Source organism: Ranitomeya imitator, chromosome 7 (assembly GCF_032444005.1).
Source record: "Ranitomeya imitator isolate aRanImi1 chromosome 7, aRanImi1.pri, whole genome shotgun sequence".
NCBI lineage: Eukaryota > Metazoa > Chordata > Amphibia > Anura > Dendrobatidae > Ranitomeya > Ranitomeya imitator.
This window is the reverse complement of record NC_091288.1, coordinates 29,943,876-29,962,394: the sequence shown is the minus strand read 5'-3', so window position 1 is coordinate 29,962,394 and position 18,519 is coordinate 29,943,876. Positions and strand designations below refer to the sequence as shown.

The 18,519-nt window shown below is 43.4% G+C and overlaps 1 protein-coding gene across 2 annotated transcripts in view; it reads right to left on the bottom strand.

The window, feature by feature from the left end:
- The window catches only part of GPD2 (glycerol-3-phosphate dehydrogenase 2), a 149,768-nt gene that overhangs the window by 52,137 nt on the left and 79,112 nt on the right, over positions 1-18,519 (bottom strand). For both annotated transcript variants that reach the window (XM_069732962.1, XM_069732963.1), the window contains exons 7-9: positions 9,589-9,753; positions 8,603-8,747; positions 6,167-6,360 (exon numbers count right to left, since the gene is read on the bottom strand). In XM_069732962.1, coding sequence (XP_069589063.1) covers positions 6,167-6,360; positions 8,603-8,747; positions 9,589-9,753 — 504 coding nt within the window. The remainder of the gene's footprint in view (positions 1-6,166; positions 6,361-8,602; positions 8,748-9,588; positions 9,754-18,519) is intronic.

Below are 18,519 nucleotides of genomic sequence, written 5' to 3'. Positions count from 1 at the left end.
ACTGGTGCAGGTTTGGTGCAGCATGCATGTATTCTGGGAGAGCTGGGTGGCTGCAGGTTGCACCCCACCAGCTGCTCCTCCAGACATCACCCACATTTTTAGGCAGCGGAGACAGACAGCAGCAGACTGAGCCACAAGTCCAACTGCAACCACTGCTGGATACCATAGCACTCACTCAGTCACTGGTAGGAGCTCCGGAATCTGCCTGTTAAACTTCAGCACTGCAGCCAGCCAGGGGCCAGAGTAGGAGAACGTGCTCTCTCCGCCCACAAACAATGTCACACTGGCCTGGCTGCCTTCTCTTAACCCCTATGTGCCTGCCTGGCTGCACTGACTGAGTGAGAAGATGCTTGTGTCAGAGCTGGCACATGGGGGTTAAGAGAGAAGGCAGCCAGCAGTGACTTTGTGGGCGGAGAGAGCATGTTCTCCTGCTCTGCTCTCCCAGCTGTATCTATGATAGCGTGAGTGGGCCCCCCTCTCTCCCCAGGGCCCCGGCATTTGCCCAGGTGCGCCGGGTGCGGACGCCGGCTCTGCCTGTATGTAACCCCTTTCTTATGTACAGCACCATGGAATTAGTGGTGCTATATAAATAAATAATAATAATAATAATAATAATAATAATAATAATAAGAGCAGCCCCTGTTCTTGAAAACCTGAGCATCATTAATTACATGGTTAGAATGATATTAGCACGATTTGTCTCAGCATTTTAGCTCCGTCTCCTTATTTTTGTATTATTAGCAACTACGCCCTGGTCCCTGGTGCAAATAAAACTTCATCTATTGTGGAAATAGCGTATCACAATAAAGAACAAGCAGATATATTTTTTCTTTTATGCTGGCGATGAAAAACAAAACACATTTCGACTCATTTCCCAAGTCTTTTTCACGTAGTCGCGGCACAAGAAAGCGATCGTGGATAAAGCTGTGGAGAGAGCGGCGGCACAAGATGTGTCCACGCACGCTATACAATGTCATACGCCATACTCGAGCTTATCCCCTATCACTTTATTGCGCTGCGACCGCGTGAAAAAGACTTGGGAAGGCGAAACGCTATTTGTTTGTTTTTTTCTCACCTGCATAAAAGAAAAAATACATATGCTTTTTCATCTATTGTGGAAACACAATAAAGAACTTTTATAGGCACCCACCCAAGAGTGTGAAGAGAATAGGATTTATCCATCTCCTCATGGACCATTTCATTTTGAATAACCTCAATTCACGGGTAAAATCTTTCTTTAATAAATATAGATTTCCCAATGCTGAGATAGGAAATAACAGTTGGTGCTCGTAAAGTTCTATGGAGAGGGGACGAGACAGGGGATAGAGGCAGGCAGAGACATTCTGCTGCATGCTCCCCTGAATAAAAGATACATTAAAAAGGAGGTTGATGGGACTACCAGAGGTGCTTGAGTGGGTACTAAAGGGGGAATTATTTTTATAAATTTTTCTGTATTCAGCCAATTTTTAATAGAGACCCCCCACCCCCTTTTAAATATGAACCAGCTTCCAACTGGAAAACAATCGCTCCCACAGAGATTGCTGTGATTTGCATTTGTACGCATTTCTATTTATTTAAAAAAAATGTTAACGCCCAGGTGAAATAAGGAAAGAAAATGTAAAAAAAAATAATAATAAAAACACCCAGCACAGATCCACCCCCAGATCAACTTTTGATGCTCCACATTTAGATCACTTCCTTTACAACAGTTTCCTCTTTCCAGGATTTCTCTGTGCCGCTGACCTAAATTTAGCAAACCTAAAAATAAAATGATAATTCCAGCAAGGGAAAAAAAAAATGCAAAAGTTCTAAATATCACAGACATAAAATAACATCAGAAAGTCTTGATATCATCTAACACTGTACACATCAGCACAGTATGGAAAGATAGTCTCGCGCTGCCCCACAACGTCTTGTGTTTATAAAGGCACCAGGAAACCCACACAACGTTCTTCCACGTGTCAAGAGAATGTGAAAAACAGAAGTGCAGTAATGTCCCGTGTAACACAGTGGGTAGGAACCATCATACAAAAAAAAATATTAACAATCCTAAATCACTTGTAAGAATGACAAAGGAACAATCCAGACAGAACTGATTATCACTGCTGGACTAGGTGTCACGTGCACACCAGTCTGGCTCATCTGTGTAGCCTGCCCCCACCACTGATTGGCAGCTTCCTGGGTACAGTGTCAACAAGCTACCAATCAGGGATGTGGGCGGGATTATACACAGCTCACGTCTTAGGCCAAGTACACATTTGCGTTCAGCGGCCCTGCGTACTTTTTCCCTTCATATCCACACAGCTACGCATGCGTCCTGCGTACCCATCTTTAACATTGGGTACGCAGAGACATGCGTTTGCGGATGCGTTGTTTTGACGTGCCGGTCGACCGCACGGAAACACACCATGTTGCATTCGGCGGCACGTCAAAACGACGCTCGCAGACGCATGCGCAGACAAACGCATGTCCCTGCTTACCCAATGTTAAATATATGTACTCAAGATGCATGCGGACCGGTACGCAGATATACGCTGCGCACACATACGCTAATGTGAACCCGGCCTAAGAGACACATTGCTGGAATCAGGGTATTTTGCCCTATATTATCTCCCACTCATTCCTACAAATGTGAAGGCCATGGTCCCACATGTGAAAATACCACATTTTTTCTGAGGGAGACCACACCAAAGTACAGAATGGCAATCTGCCCTTAATGTTCTCGATGAGGAGAACTCCTTACGGTCATTTAGATCCCACCCGTTTAACCTCTCAATTTCCTAATGACCGGGACATCTAAGCAGTTGCACAGAGGGAGAAAGCTCCTTCTGTCACCCACCAGCAACCACTGTAATCAGTGATTTCAAAATATATAATCGCGTCCTCAAGGCCCAAGGATGCCATTTGTAGTTAAGGAGTTAAAGAGCAATACCAAAAAAAAAATTGTTTTTCTTCCACGCACATCCAACACAAATCATAGACTGCAATGCTCGTAAGAAAACAGCAACGTGGTCACCCAAGCGCAAAACACCCCAAACTGAAAGCCATGGCCGCGGATGGATACAGTTGGGGCAATCGACTAGATGACGGCTTCCACCGCAGGGGGCGGAGCGCACAACAAGCGCACAACAGGAGAAAGGTACTTTGGCCAAAAATAGAACGTAATGAAAGATTGCTGTCACCTTAAAGGATGCAGATGAAATGACAAATTGCTGTCATAAAGAACACATTGAATAATTGCTCGCTTCTTATTCACCACTTCGCCAGAGAAGATGAGCGATACTTTTTTTTTTTCCTGTGTTTGCATTTGCTAAGTGTGAATAACATACAGAGTACATTTTACAGAAAAGTAAACTCATTATGCTAATCACAGAAATTAGCAGCACCCTTCTCAGCGCAGAAGGCACATTTCATGGAGCTCTCCGAAACTTAACTATGGAGGGAAGTCATAAAAAATATGTAAAATGTCTGCAAAGGGAGAATAAAACCAGGAATCTACTATACAATTGTCTAAGGGTCACTTCCATCTGTCTGTCTGTCACGGATATTCATTGGTCGCGGCCTCTGTCATGGAAATCCAAGTCGCTGATTGGTCATGGCAAAACGCCCATGACCAATCAGCGACTGGCACAGTCCGGCGGCAATATGGCCGCTCCTTCCTCCCCGCAGTCAGTGCCCGCTCCATACTCCCCTCCAGTCAGAGCTCACACAGGGTTAATGGCAGCGTTAATGGACCGCGTTATGCCGCAGTGTAACGCACTCCATTAACGCAGCTATTAACCCTGTGTGACCAACTTTTTACTATTGATGCTGTGTATGCAGCATCAATAGTAAAAAAAAATCTAATGTTACAAATAATAATAAAAAAAAAAAATTCTCACCCTCCGCCGTCACGTCCTGTCCTCGGCAGTGCAAGCGGCAGGTTCCAGTGCCAAGAATGCTATGCGAGAAGGACCTTCCATGACGTCACGGTCATGTGACCACGACGTCATCACAGGTCCTGCGCTCATACCAACCCTGGGACTGGAAGCTGCCGCATGCACCGCACACAGGCGACAGGACTACAAGGGGCCTTCGGAAGGGGAGTATATGTTTATTTTTTATTTTAAGTCTTTTTTAACCTGTTACATACGGGGCTTGGCAATATATTACGTGGCTGGGCTGGGCAATATACTATACGTGGCTGGGCAATATACTATACATGGCTGGGCAATATACTACGTGGCTGGGCAATATACTACGTGGCTGGGCAATATACTACGTGGCTGGGCAATATACTACGTGGCTGGGCAATATACTACGTGGCTGGGCAATATACTACGCGGCTGGTCAATATACTACGTGACTGGGCAATATACTACGTGGCTGGGCAATATACTACGTGGCTGGGCAATATACTACGTGGACATGCATATTCTAGAATACCCGATGCGTTAGAATCGGGCCACCATCTAGTAAATGATAAATGTGATAAGTCTCGGCTCTAAAGTCAGTAGCATTTTCTATAGGATCCTGAAGAGGGAAGTCTTGCAGAAATCCTGTAGGGGACACAGGGGTTATTCTCCTGCTGATCTGTTCTATTTCCAGCTAGGTAATGAATAAGAGGGCAGTGTTTAATGAAAGGGGTGGAGCCAACAATCTTTTTCTCCTACTGCAGGCAGAGCAGAGGGGAGAGGCTCCTGCTGCAACCAGCTGCCTTATAGTTAAATAGGATGGGAAGTCAGGGAGGCCTATTGGAGGCCTTGGAGGTCCCCCTCCCCGGCAAGGTTGAACTTCTAGAACACAAAGTAGATTTATTTCTAAATACTTTTAAAGGGAATCTGTGTTTTTCCTATGTAATCTGAACTGTGAGGTAGGGACAGTGTTGGACTGGCCAACCAGAGAACCGGAGAATCCTCTGGTGGGCCCTAGCTTCTTCTTCAGGAGAGTTCATAGTACAAACCTTGCAGCAGCTATGGGGCTCTTGAGTTGGGGAGAAAGGTGGCCCCTCAGAATCAAATCATCTGGTGGGCCCAATGTTCTTTAGTCTGACACTGGGTAGGGACAGAGACCCTGATTCCAGCAAAATATCAGTTAGTTTACTTGGTGCACAGTCTTCTCCGCTGCAGATCTAGCAGAGCTCAGTTTTGAGCTGAATATAACCCCGCTCACACCAAAGCTTTGTATACTGACAGAGCTGGTAATCAGTGTGCTGGGGGAGGGGTCGGATTACCCTGCATGTGCCAAGTTGTACTGTAGTGATAAACTGATGATTGTATTGACACATCAAAAACACAGCCTAGTGAGTGACACATTGCTGGTATCAGGGTATGTGCTCCTACATCATGGTGCTCTTGGATTACATAGCAGAATCCTGCTGACAGATTCCCTTAAGTGTATTTATTACTATAAAGAAAAAGAAAATTAAACAGGATTTCCTTAAACTGCTTTAGATGTAGACATGGTTTTATTAAGGAGGTTGATTTCTAGCCATCTGAAAATGTACAGTATATTTTCACTTTTCCTCGTCTGATGCTTGAGCTGCCCTCAGCCAATCAGATGTCTCCGAACTTCTACTTCCTGTCCTGCAGTCTCACAGACACAGTGAACCTGCAGCAGCATCCCCCTCCTCAGGGTCTACTCTTTACTGTATAATTCTAGATACTGTGCGGGGCTGAAGTCATTAATGGGAATTTACAGAATCTGTAAGGGGGGGTCTAACAGTCTGATGGAAGGAGAAGAAGATCTATATGGCAAAGATTTACTTATCCACATGTAAAAAATAACTTATAACAGTAAAGGCAAGAAACGTCAGGATGCTTTATATAATTTAGGTAATTACAGTATATCTCATCATTCTAATAGTCAGTGCGAAGATTTTAGAAAACTACACACAGGGTGGGCAGGGAGAAAATCGGGCATCATTTTTTCGCCAATAGGTAAGTTACAATTATGACCAAAATTAATTAGGATAATAAAAAAATATTATAATAAATAATAAAAAAAAATCATTCTCTGGGACAGAGCTCCCTCCATCCTCAATATTTCATCTAAATGTCACAGTGTTAGGGGATAAGAATGACGGACAATGTTCTCACCCTCAAGAATGAAAGGGGAGTGTAAAAAAAAAAATAAAAATAAAAAATACAAGATTCCGGAATAAAGACAGGACTGCGGTGCGGCTTACCTTCCACATCACTGCTCAGGTAGTTGCGGACTTCAGTCAATATGAAATTAATGTCTTCCTCGGTGGGAATTGGGTGGTGGGTGATCTCCGTTGGAGTGTCAGTGGTTCCAGCGATGGTCATCTTCTCCCATGGCAGGAAGAAAATAACTCTGCCATCACTGGTGGCGGGATCCAGCAGTCCCATATTATCAGGGCTGCAAGAGATATCAACCATTATCAGTTGAGAGCATTGTCATGTGCGGAAAAAAAAAAAAATAGACACATGGAATACCAGATACCAATGATCAAAAATGAAAAAGATTACTGTGTTCATACAGCCAAATTAGATCTCTTGCTTTGTACTGAGGAGGGGAAAACATCCCGAAACATGTGTCTGCTAATTGAGGTTCTGGTTTTGGCTTTTATCCAAAGTCATGTGGCAATACTCGTTATAGGGTCCAGATTGACTTGTAGGATTGCTACGTCCAATGGGTGGCGCTAGAGTCCTTGTCCTCTTCCTCTCTGAAAAGGCTATTTGCCTACGTTTCTACTGTCACCAACTTATGATTTTCTTACTCCCATCAGCTGGATGTAAAAAATGGTAAGTGGTCGGACAACATTGAGCATTTGACAGATAACAATCGGACAATGGCGTCTCAGCTTCTATTTGTACAAGATTCACATTGGATGTCACAGATCCAGTATCTGTTGGAAAGATCAGTCCCGGTCCATCAGGATCCATATTTACTTATTTATTTTTTAAATCCTCATTAATTTTGAACCAGGAAATACTCGCAGTCTGAAAGAATGGTGGCAACTCTGCCCCCACCGCCCCAACTCTGCCCCCACCGCCCCAACTCTGCCCCCACCGCCGCAACTCTGCCCCCACCGCCGCAACTCTGCCCCCACTGCCGCAACTCTGCCCCCACCGCCGCAACTCTGCCCCCCACTGCCGCAACTCTGCCCCCCACTGCCGCAACTCTGCCCCCCACTGCCGCAACTCTGCGCCCAGACTGGCTAACAGGGTGAATGTCCCGTTCATAAACATGCGCATACTCTAAGCTTGGTATTGCAAACATATTGATCTGGAGAATCATGCCCAGAGGTCATTTTTTGCCACACAATGTATATACCCCATAAAACAATGGCGGAATTGCATTCTTTTAATATTTTACCCCATTTGGAATTTTTCTTCTTATTTTACAAGGCATTATGTCATAAAATGAATGGTGTCATTCAAAACTACAACTCATCCTGAAAAACAATACGAGCCTTCATATGTTGTTGAAAAAAATAAAATCCTATAAGAAAAAAAAAATCTAATGCAATAATAAAAATGTGTACGGTCAAGAAGCAGTTAAAATGAATCTGCCAGCAGGTTTTCACTATTTAATCTCATAGCAGCATAATATAGAGCAAGAGAGCCCGATTACGGTAATGTGTCACTTACTAGGATGTGCGCTGTAGTTTCAATACAATCAGTGTTTTGACAGCAAGGGATTATAACTGACTAGGCGTCACGTGTACAGCAGTCCAGATAATCTGTGTATCCCCACCCCCACCACTGATTGGCTGGTTGCTAACAGTGTACACAGGAAGCTGCCAATCGATAGCGTGGGCGGGGTTATACATGGCTCAACATTCTGACCACTGTTACATCTATAACAGATAAAACAGGGATGTTCTCAAAACTGCGCCAAGCAGCCCAGCAAGTGATACATCACTGGAATCAGGCTTTCTTGCTCTCTATTATGCTGCTTTCAGATTTCATGTGGCCAGATTCCCTTTAATCCCTATTTAGATCTCGGCTTCAGGAAAATGGCCGCCGCGATCTCCATCTGCGCACACGCGGCCTCCCGCGGCCATTTTCCTGAAGCCCCAGGAAGCAGAGCACTCCATCTGCGCACGCGCAGCCTCAGGAAGATGGCCACCACCACCGATAAACAGGTAATTAACCCGGCTCTGCTGCTCACATTGGAATGGATACCGGGCCGCTGCATCACCTCACCTGTGGAAGGGACCCTGCTCACGCCATACCGCTCATTATCCCCGCACCTCTGCTGTCGCCACACCACTGCTGCAACCCCCCATGGACACCAGGCCATGGCGTCGCCCACCTAAGCAGGAAGGGACCCTGCTCAGGTGCACGCCGTACCGCATCACCCCACCTCTGCTGACACCATGCCTCCTGTAACCCTGCTCTGCCACCGCCAGCCCTCAGGTAAGATACTATAAATTCGGACAATAAGACGGACCCCATCTTATAAAAAAAATCTTCTTTTCTGCAATTTTCACCCCAAATTTGGGGTGAGTCTTATGGTCCGGTGCATCTTATAGTCTGAAAAATATGGTAGATCTCCACTAACAATACATACGTCAGTAGTTGTTTCTGTACAATAACCATTTAACTTTAGCACCTCTAATGAATCAGCACAAATAATAATCTATGGACAATACCTGTAATACCCGGGCATAACAATATGCACACCGGCGCTCGGTTGGCAGATTTTGTTGGTTTGCTGATCATCCATTTTGCGCAGAGAGTCTGTGAATGGCCCAGTGGCGTTGATGACACATTTGGCTCGGACATCGAATTCTTGTCCTGCAAAACCAAAAGGGATGAAAAGTCCTAAAATGTTTTTTAATACCATCTTGGGGTACTTTTTCTTCTCCACTGTTACATTTCTATATCTGAGTGATTTGGACCTGACCAAAACCAGGAGCTGCCTGTTTCTACTGGTGGTTGTAGTACTAAGTAGTGATGAGATAAGGCTAGGTTCACATTGCGTTAATGGGTTAACGCTAACGGACTGCATTGCACGGTGAAAATGTCGCAATTAACGCCATGCAACGGGTCCGTTAGCGCACCCATTGACAGCAATGTGATTTGTGCCTGTAGTGCATCGCTAGCGCATGCCATTTTTGGCACGCGCTAGCGATGTGCTGTTCTTTTGTGACGGTCCCTCGCGGACCCAAAATAAACATTGCGTTAGCGCAATCCGCTTAACGGATTGCCCTAACGCAATGTGAACCTAGCCTAAAGCGTTATACGAGCATGCTCATGGGCTAACTTCGGCGTGCTCGAAATATATGTCCGAGTCCCCATGGCTGCATGTCTCACGGCTGTTAGGGATTGCCGGTTTGTTAGGGAATCCCTGCATGTGTCGTCGCTGTTGAACCGCCGTGAGACATGCAGCCGAGGGGACTCGAACATAGTTTTCGAGCATGCCGAAGACACCCGGTTAGCACCCGAGCATGTTCAGGTAACACCTTATCCGAGCATGTTCGCTCATCACTAGTACTGACCTCTCTGGACATCACAGATGTGCCGTGTAACTAGAATACGACCGGATGAGGGTGCGTGATCTTGGGTAGAACAATAATTCTCTCTAAAGCTATATACAATACACACATGTACGCACAGCTGGCTACAAGTCAGGTACCTGTTAGAACGTCTTTGCAACGTGCGCCGCAGACGTGTTCAGCGCCGGTCTCCGGATCTGTCTTCTTCAGCAAGCCCACCACTTCAGTGTAATTGGCTGTGGCAGCACCATACCTGGCAGCAGTGAGAGCGATGGCAAGGTTCATTCGAGCATCGTTGTGCTGTCCTGCAGCAGAGGACGGAATCAAAGGAAGGACATGAGTCACCTCAAGCCACTGACTTGTGGTATGGAAGTGTGTCACAACCGATCTGTCACATCTGTCCCTGTCACAGCAAATCTACGTGATGGCTGGCTAGATCTTACCCGAATTATTTAAAGATACATCGCCTCTTTGGTTTCAGCCTATGAAGCGGCTGCACAAAAACCATCATTAATATAAAACATTTAAAAAAAAAAAATGTAAAAATAAAAAAAAATCTTTAGAAACTCACCAATACCATTATAATTCCTTAATTTAAAAAACTAAGTTTTTACATTTTAAATTATAAGAGAACTAACACTTAAGAGTATTAAAAAAAACACACAAGATAAAAAGTAACGTAAGGTTCAACATTGCTTCCAATAATAGATTCACATATAATAATAACAACATAATGCAAGATAAAAAGCTACATAAAAATGCCACAATAATATTAGAGTTCAATAACACAAAATATAAAATTAACCTTTTTTTTTGTAGGAGAACCAACGCAAAGTATTAAAATGAGAAAGAAACGGGATGTAAAAAAGCAACATAAAAGCTCCATAATCAATACTATTATACGTACACACAATACTACAATGAAAACACGCTATATAAAAAAGTTACAATAAATTAATAGATATAAACTAAACAAAAACTAACCCTTAACTTATAGGAGAACCAACACTTGGGCCCAGATGCATCAAGCAATTTGACGGTCTGAGATTTTGCAATTTTTTTTTTTTCACAAGTTGTAGTTGTGCAAAAGTTTTATTACTATTCATGTTTTTGTGCCAGCTGCATAAACATTTGGAACGGTGGGTTTGGCATAGCCAGTAGGGGGCATGAGCCGCATGACTAAGTATGGCTGAAAAAAATTAATCATAATTTACTCCAAAAAGGTGTCGGAAATTAAGATAGCATTAAGAGACACATGCCACGTAATATTATTGGCGCATCTCACTGCAAAATAACATGTCTTGATAAGTTGGAACCTTAGACAACGCTTTAACACGATGAGCTTTTGGTGAGTTTTTTATTTGCTTATGTGCTGCACCTATTACATAAATTGTGTTACTTGCAATTTTTTACCGTGTTTTGAGTGCTTTTTTTTGCATTTTTGATACGGCATTCCGTCTCTCTTTGGTGTGTCATATTTTAAGCAAAGCTGCTTTGTTTGTTTTTTACGCTTCCTGGTATTTGGCTTTGACAAAACTTCATTGATACAGTCATGTGCGGATTACATGCGGACTTGATACTTTTACGCTAAGGTAAAGCACTGAAAAGGCATGTGCGCTTTTTACCTACAGAATTTCTAATGCAAGTATATGGGCAAAAATCTCCACATAAAACTCAGTGCTCCCGCAAGAGAAATTAATAATAATAATAATAATAATAATAATAATCTTTATTTTTAGAAATTGACATGTTGCGGATGTAAAACTCGCACCGCAGGTCGGTTTACGCTGAGTATTAAGGAGCAGAGCGGGCAGGAGATTTCTATAAATCCCATCTACCTTTGCTAGAACTGGAATATAAAGCATGAAAAAAAAAAACTCACCAAAAATGTTTCGTGGGAACATAGCCATAGTCTCATAGAATTGCATTAGATGCAGGTAAAAAACGCACAAGCCCTTTTAGTGTGTTGCCATGGGGAAACGCATCAAAAACGAATGTAATCCACACATGACTATATCAATAGAGTTTTGTCAACGCCAAATACCAGAAAGTATCAAAAACAAAGCAGCTTTGTTTAAAACATGACACACCAACAAGGGATAAAAAAAAAAAAATACAAAAAAAAAAAAACACAAGTCAAAAGCGTAATAAAAATGCATGTTAAAAAAAAAAAAAAAACGAAAAAACACACGTAACCTAATTTACTTAAAAGGTGTATCAAGGACTTTGCAAAAACAAAAAATGTGTCTAAGCACTAACTGGTAGTTAATTGCAACTTATCTGCCTGTTGCGCACAGCGCCGTTCTCCGCGGCACAGAGCGGTCACAGATCGTTCCTGTCGGGAATTCAGAAGCCTCTGCTGACAACACGTCTACAGAGCGGACGGGACGGGACTTCCAAGGTCATTTTGATTGACAGTTGGCTCCCCCAGTTAGGCAGCTGGGATCTGGCTGTCAATCAGAATGACCTCAGAAGTCCCGCCCCGTCTGCTCTGTAGACGTGTTGTCAGCAGAGGCTTCTGAATCCCCGACAGGAACGATCTGCGACCGCTCTGTGCCGCGGAAGAACGGCGCCGAGCACAACAGGCAGGAAATTAGCAACTACTTGCCTGTTTTGTGCTTAGATACATTTTTTTGTTGTTGTTTTTTTTTTGTTGTCCCAGTTATTGCCTTTAATAGGATCAGAAATGTGGCAGAAAATCTCAAACATCAAACACTCACCAATAACTCATAGTGGGAACGTAGCCTTAAAGAATTTAAAAGGTTAAAAAAAAAAAACAACAACATTATTTCAGGCAACAACAAAAAAAAACCTCACAAATCCCAAAATATTTTCTTCATAAGAACAGTCACTAAATGAACTTTTTTTTTTTTTTTTTTGCTATGTTATAGGATTATAGTAGAAATAAACAGAATTTATATCAATATTAGATCAGATCATTAACTAGTGAACAGAAAAAAAAAATAGACAAACAAAATGTCACCTCGATAATAATGGATATTACACAAATAATCAATAAGTAAACAACTAATTGTCCCCGAGAAGGCGGATTCAATATTAATGAACGCCATGTAATCAATTAGAGAAATAAGTAGATGCAAATGATGATTTCACTTCAATGTGAACGTGCCACATTATAGACTCCTTCATAAATTAAGATATAAAACCAGAACTTTACAAATCGGGTCTGGGAGATCAATTAATAAATGTAAACATTACACTCATTAACGAAGGACATGCGGTATACGGTAACTAGACAGGGTTCCTGAAGTATTAATCTTCTAAAGTGTGGAACACGTTACACTCAGACGCTCAGGGATTTCTGCTCAAGATGATGTTTTTGTGTTTGTTCGTTTGTTTTTTAAGAAAAAAAAAATATTTTTTTTTCACCACCGTGTTTAGCCAGAACACTTACGGTAATTAAATTATGAATATCTTGTTCACACACAGAGACTTTTGGAGGTGAAAAAATACGCTGTTTTTTTACATACGGAAATTTTCCATTTTTGGAGGCTTTTTTTTTTCTTCCATCTAAAGCGTTCTCTGAAATAGTTTGGAAGAGATTTTCATAACTTGATTGTTTAAAGTTTGGAGGTGTTTCCATGAGGTATCCGCTTCACATGCCGTTTTTTTTTTTTTCTGGTGTGAGGTTTTGAAAACTTAATTGGTAAGAAAAAAAAACGGAAAAAAAAACACGGAAAAACTTGTCATATGAGCATAAGTGAATTTAATTGAATAGGAAGAACATTCAAAAACTACGGTAATTGAAATGTTTTAAGGAGGATTTTGAAATGAATCCACTTCAAAATTCTCCTTAGGCCAGTCTCACACATCCAGATAATTCCGGTACTGGAAAAATCGGTACCGGAATTATCCGTGTCTGTGTGCTCACGCTGAACATCAGTGTGGCACACGTGCGGCATCCGTGTGCCGCCCGTGTGCCGACTGAGGACCACACGGACCGTGCAGAAGACAGCGCTAGAGTTAAGCGCTGTCCCCTGCATCTGGTGCTGAAGCACCATTCATTTCTTCTCTCCAGTATCGTTCGCTGGAGAGAAGATATGAAAAATCTTTTTTTTTTTTTTTTTTTTTTTTTTTTTGTTGTTTTAAAAAAAAGATCCCTGTCCCCAACACCCTCCCACCCCCTGTGCTCCCCCCCCCCCCCCCCCCCGCTGTTAATAAAATACTTATCCGGCTCCCTCGCTGGCGCTGCTTCCTGTCCTCACTGCAGCTTCTCCTGTATGAGCGGTCACGTGGTGCCGCCTATTACAGTGATGAATATGCGGCTCCACCTCCCATAGGAGACATGTCTCCGTGTTTTCCAAACGGACACACGGTTTCTTGAAAACACGCTGACATGTGCAGAGACACATTGATTTTAATGTGTCTACGTGAGCCAGTGTCTCCGGTACGTGAGGAAACTGTCACCCCACGTACCGGAGCCACTGACGTGTGAAACCGGCCTTAAAAAGACTTTCTCTGAAAAAGTTGCCAAAAAATGCTCAAAAGAATGAAGATATAAAAGGTCAATGTAAAAATGACTTGCTAATCATATGTTCAGCCTTTTGAGCATCTTTTAACACCTCTTCAGGTTTTCAACCAAGTCAAGTGGTTATAAAGAAGCAATGTCTAAGGATGGACAGACCCGTGGATTTTCGTATTCGACCGAACTTTATAAAAAAAAAGTTTGGTTCGAGTACAAGAACGATACCCAAACTTGGACCCGATTCGAACGAATGGGGACCCAGAACATCCGGAGGTTCACACAAATGATAGCACGGGAAAAACAGTCAGTGATTGGAGATCACTTTATTGATGTTAACGCTGGTCACAGAGCTGCAGTTCCTAAGCTTTAATATAGAGGGCAAAGTGTGAGCCGGCAGATCATGTAACCGGCGGTGAAATGTTTACTGCCGGTCAGGCATCGGCGGATCAGTACTACTCTCATTAGTGTACGCCTGATCCCACTGATAGGAGCACAAGCAGGCGACGCTGATGACAGTAGTCACCAGCTGGCACTTGTGCATAGTAATAAAGATGGCGGTGTGATATATAATTAGTGCAGGGTATGTGTAGATTACTGTACATGTATTTAGATAATAAATAAAAGAAAAAAATGGAGTGGGGTTTGCCTAGTTTTTAATACCCAGGTAAAGAAAAGCAGACAGATGGGGGCTGGTGTTATTGTTCTGGGAAGGGGGAAATAAAAATGGAGCTTCCCAGGCTATTAATATCAGCTCACAGCTGTCTTCCTAGGCTTTATTGGCTATTAAAACGGAGGACCCCCCAAAAAAATGACGTGGAGACCCCCTATTTTTTAATAACCAGCAAAGGTTAAGCAGATAGCTGCAGGCTGATATTAATAGGTTGGGAAGGGGCCATGGATATTTACCCCCTCCCAGACTAATAACACCAGCCTTCAGTCGCCACAGCTTTATTTATTTGGGCTGCCAAACGCGAACAGTAACATGGACTTCCAGGAGAAGTCAGTGTTCAGGGTCCGAGCACAGACACTAGTTGTCTGTACAGACCCCGAACTTTACCGTTCGGATTCACACATCTCTAAATGTGACCTAGGTGGTTTCTACTTCAAAGACGCTCTATACTTTACAACAGAAGTTACTGCGAAGGCTTAGAACACACCCGGGTATCTTTTTGAGCATTTAGCCTGCGTTTTTGCTACAAACATTGCTCGCAGTTTCGTCTATTTTTGAATGGAGTTTAAAACAAAAAATGTCCCAAAAACAACGGAAAAGTGATTTAACAAAGAAACGCCAGTGGTCAAAGTAGTAAAAAAAGAAAAGACGCTGTCGGATAAAAGGAAAACAAATGACAGTGTTTCCTGATGCATCTTCCTCTCGAAAAACTCAGCGTGTTCACCCACCTGAAAAAGATATTGTATGCAGTATTTTCTCATGCATTTGATTTAAAGCAGCGATTTTTCAGACTGAAAATTAATCCACAGGGTTGTTTTGGTGGCAAAGAAATTTTTGCCATCTCCATTAAGATTATGAAGGAGTAAATTTAATAAAGTTAATTTTACTTTATAATAAATATAGTCAAGCTGAAAATATTTAAAATAAATTATCAGAAAATTACCATATATATTTTTAATACGTACCGTATATTAAAAAAAAATGATATATTTTTAAACAATCTTTTCTTTTTATCTATTTAAACATTTTTTCCAAATATTCCAGTTTTTGGGAATGCCAACTTTTTTTTTTTTTTGGAGTTCTATTTTATATTTTACTGTGCAGACTAGGTTAGTGGCAGCAGCTATCTCATGTGAGCAAGGAATCCAGTGAGTAGATTTTCGGTTTTGTTAGTACTTCAGTAGTGTGGGAATTTCATACAATGTATGGGAGGCTGTGGGGACATCATATTGTAGGGGGAAATGTTGGGACATCACACTATGTTGTGACCTATATGGGTATCAAAGTATGTGCTAGGTAGGGGTTGTCTGAAAATCATACTGTGTAGGGGAGGCTGTAGGAAAATCATACCGTCTAGGGGAGACTGGGGAAATCATATCGTGTAGGGGAGGGTGTGGGGAAATCATACTGTGTGGGGGGAGACTGTGGGGAAATCATACCGTCTAGGGGAGACTGGCGAAATCATACTGTGTAGGGGAGGGTGTGGGGAAATCCTACTGTGTAGGGGAGACTGTGGGGAAATCATACAGTGTAGGGGAGGGTGAGGGGAAATCATACCGTGTAGGGGAGACTGTGGGGAAATCATATCGTGTAGGGGAGGGTGTGGGGAAATCATACTGTGTAGGGGAGACTGTGGGGAAATCATACCGTGTAGGGTAGGCTGTGGGGAAATCATACCGTGTAGGGAAGGGTGTGGGTACATCATACCATCTAGGGGAGACTGTGGGGAAATCACACCGTGTAGGGGAGGGTGTGGGGAAACCATACCGTGTAGGGGAGGGCGTGGGGACATCATACCGTGTAGGGGAGGGTGTGGGGACATCATACCATCTAGGGGAGACTGTGGGGAAATCATACCATGTAGGGGAAGGTGTGGGGAAACCACCGTGTAGGGGAGGGTGTGGGGAAATCATAACGTCTAGGGGAGACTGTGGAAATCATACCGTGTAGGGGAGGCTGTAGGCAAATCATACCGTCTAGGGGAGTCTGTGGGGAAATCATACCGTGTAGGGGAGACACTGGGGAAATCATACAGTGTAGGGGAGGGTGAGGGGAAATCATACCGTGTAGGGGAGGCTGTAGGCAAATCATACCATGTAGGGGAGGCGGTGGGGAAATCATACCATGTAGGGGAGGCGGTGGGGAAATTATACCATGTAGGGGAGGGTGTGGGGACATCATACCATGTAGAGGAGACTGTGGGGAAATCATACCGTGTGGGGAGGGTGTGTGGAAATCATACCGAGTAGGGGAGGGTGTGGGGAAATCATACCATGTAGGGGAGGGTGTGGGGACATCATACCATCTAGGGGAGACTGTGGGGAAGTCATACCATCTAGGGGAGACTGTGGGGAAGTCATACCGTGTGGGGAGGGTGTGTGGAAATCATACCGAGTAGGGGAGGGTGTGGGGAAATCATACCATGTAGGGGAGGGTGTGGGGACATCATACCATCTAGGGGAGACTGTGGGGAAGTCATACCATCTAGGGGAGACTGTGGGGAAGTCATACCGTGTGGGGAGGGTGTGGGGAAATCATACCGAGTAGGGGAGGGTGTGGGGAAATCATACAGTGTAGGGGAGACTGTGGGGAAATCATAACGTCTAGGGGAGACTGTGGAAATCATACCGTGTAGGGGAGGCTGTAGGCAAATCATACCGTCTAGGGGAGACTGTGGGGAAATCATACCGAGTAGGGGAGGGAGTGGGGAAATCATACCGAGTAGGGGAGACGGTGGGGAAATCATACTGTGTAGGGGAGACTGTGGGGAAATCATACTGTGTAGGGGAGGCTGTAGGGAAATCATACCGTGTAGGGGAGACTGTGGGGAAATTATACTGTGTAGGGGAGACTATGGGGAAATCAAACTGTGTAGGGGAGACTGTGGGGAAATCAAACTGTGTAGGGGAGACTGTGGGGAAATCAAACTGTGTAGGGGAGGCTGTAGGGAAATCATACCGTGTAGGGGAGACTGTGGGGAAATTATACTGTGTAGGGGAGACTATGGGGAAATCAAACTGTGTAGGGGAGACTGTGGGGAAATCAAACTGTGTAGGGGAGACTGTGGGGAAATCATACTGTGTAGGGGAGGCTGTAGGGAAATCATACCGTGTAGGGGAGGCTGTAGGGAAATCATACCGTGTAGGGGAGACTGTGGGAAAATCAAACTGTGTAGGGGAGACTGTGGGGAAATCAAACTGTGTAGGGGAGACTGTGGGGAAATCAAACTGTGTAGGGGAGACTGTGGGGAAATCAAACTGTGTAGGGGAGCCTGTGGGGAAATCATACTTTGTGTTGGGGGCTGTGGGTATATCATACTGTCGGGGAAATGAAAAGTAGTGGGACATCATACTGTGAGGGGGGAAGTTAGTACCTGAGCATGCTCAGACAACACCGTATTCCAGCACTTTCGCTCATCACTATTGCTGATCTACTGATATGCCGAAAGACTTCATAAGCAAAATTACCAACCCTATACATATAGTTGTGCAGCAGCTTCCCGGCCACTTACAGGGCCTCTGGGCTTCCTCTCCCAAGAAACTATGTTAGTCTATGGACACTTTTTTCTGCCCATTCAGTGCAATTGCCATAATGAACACGCCCTGCTATAAAGGCAATTCAGAAAAAACGTATGCTATCCCAGGAGAATAAATACATAGATAAAAAAAAAAATTTAAATGATAAAAAATTATTACAGTTTTGCAAGGTATGTACACACATTGTTTTTTCCAGAAGGAAAATCTACAAAAATATACCATTTTAATACGCACGTTTTTTTTGTTTGTTTTTTTTACAATGCGCTTTTTCTTCATTAATTTGAAAAACTCTACAAAAAAAACACTAAAAGAATTAACATACTGCAGATCTGAAAAAAAAAAGGCTTTAATGGTTCAAATCTGCAAGCAAAAAGTAAGC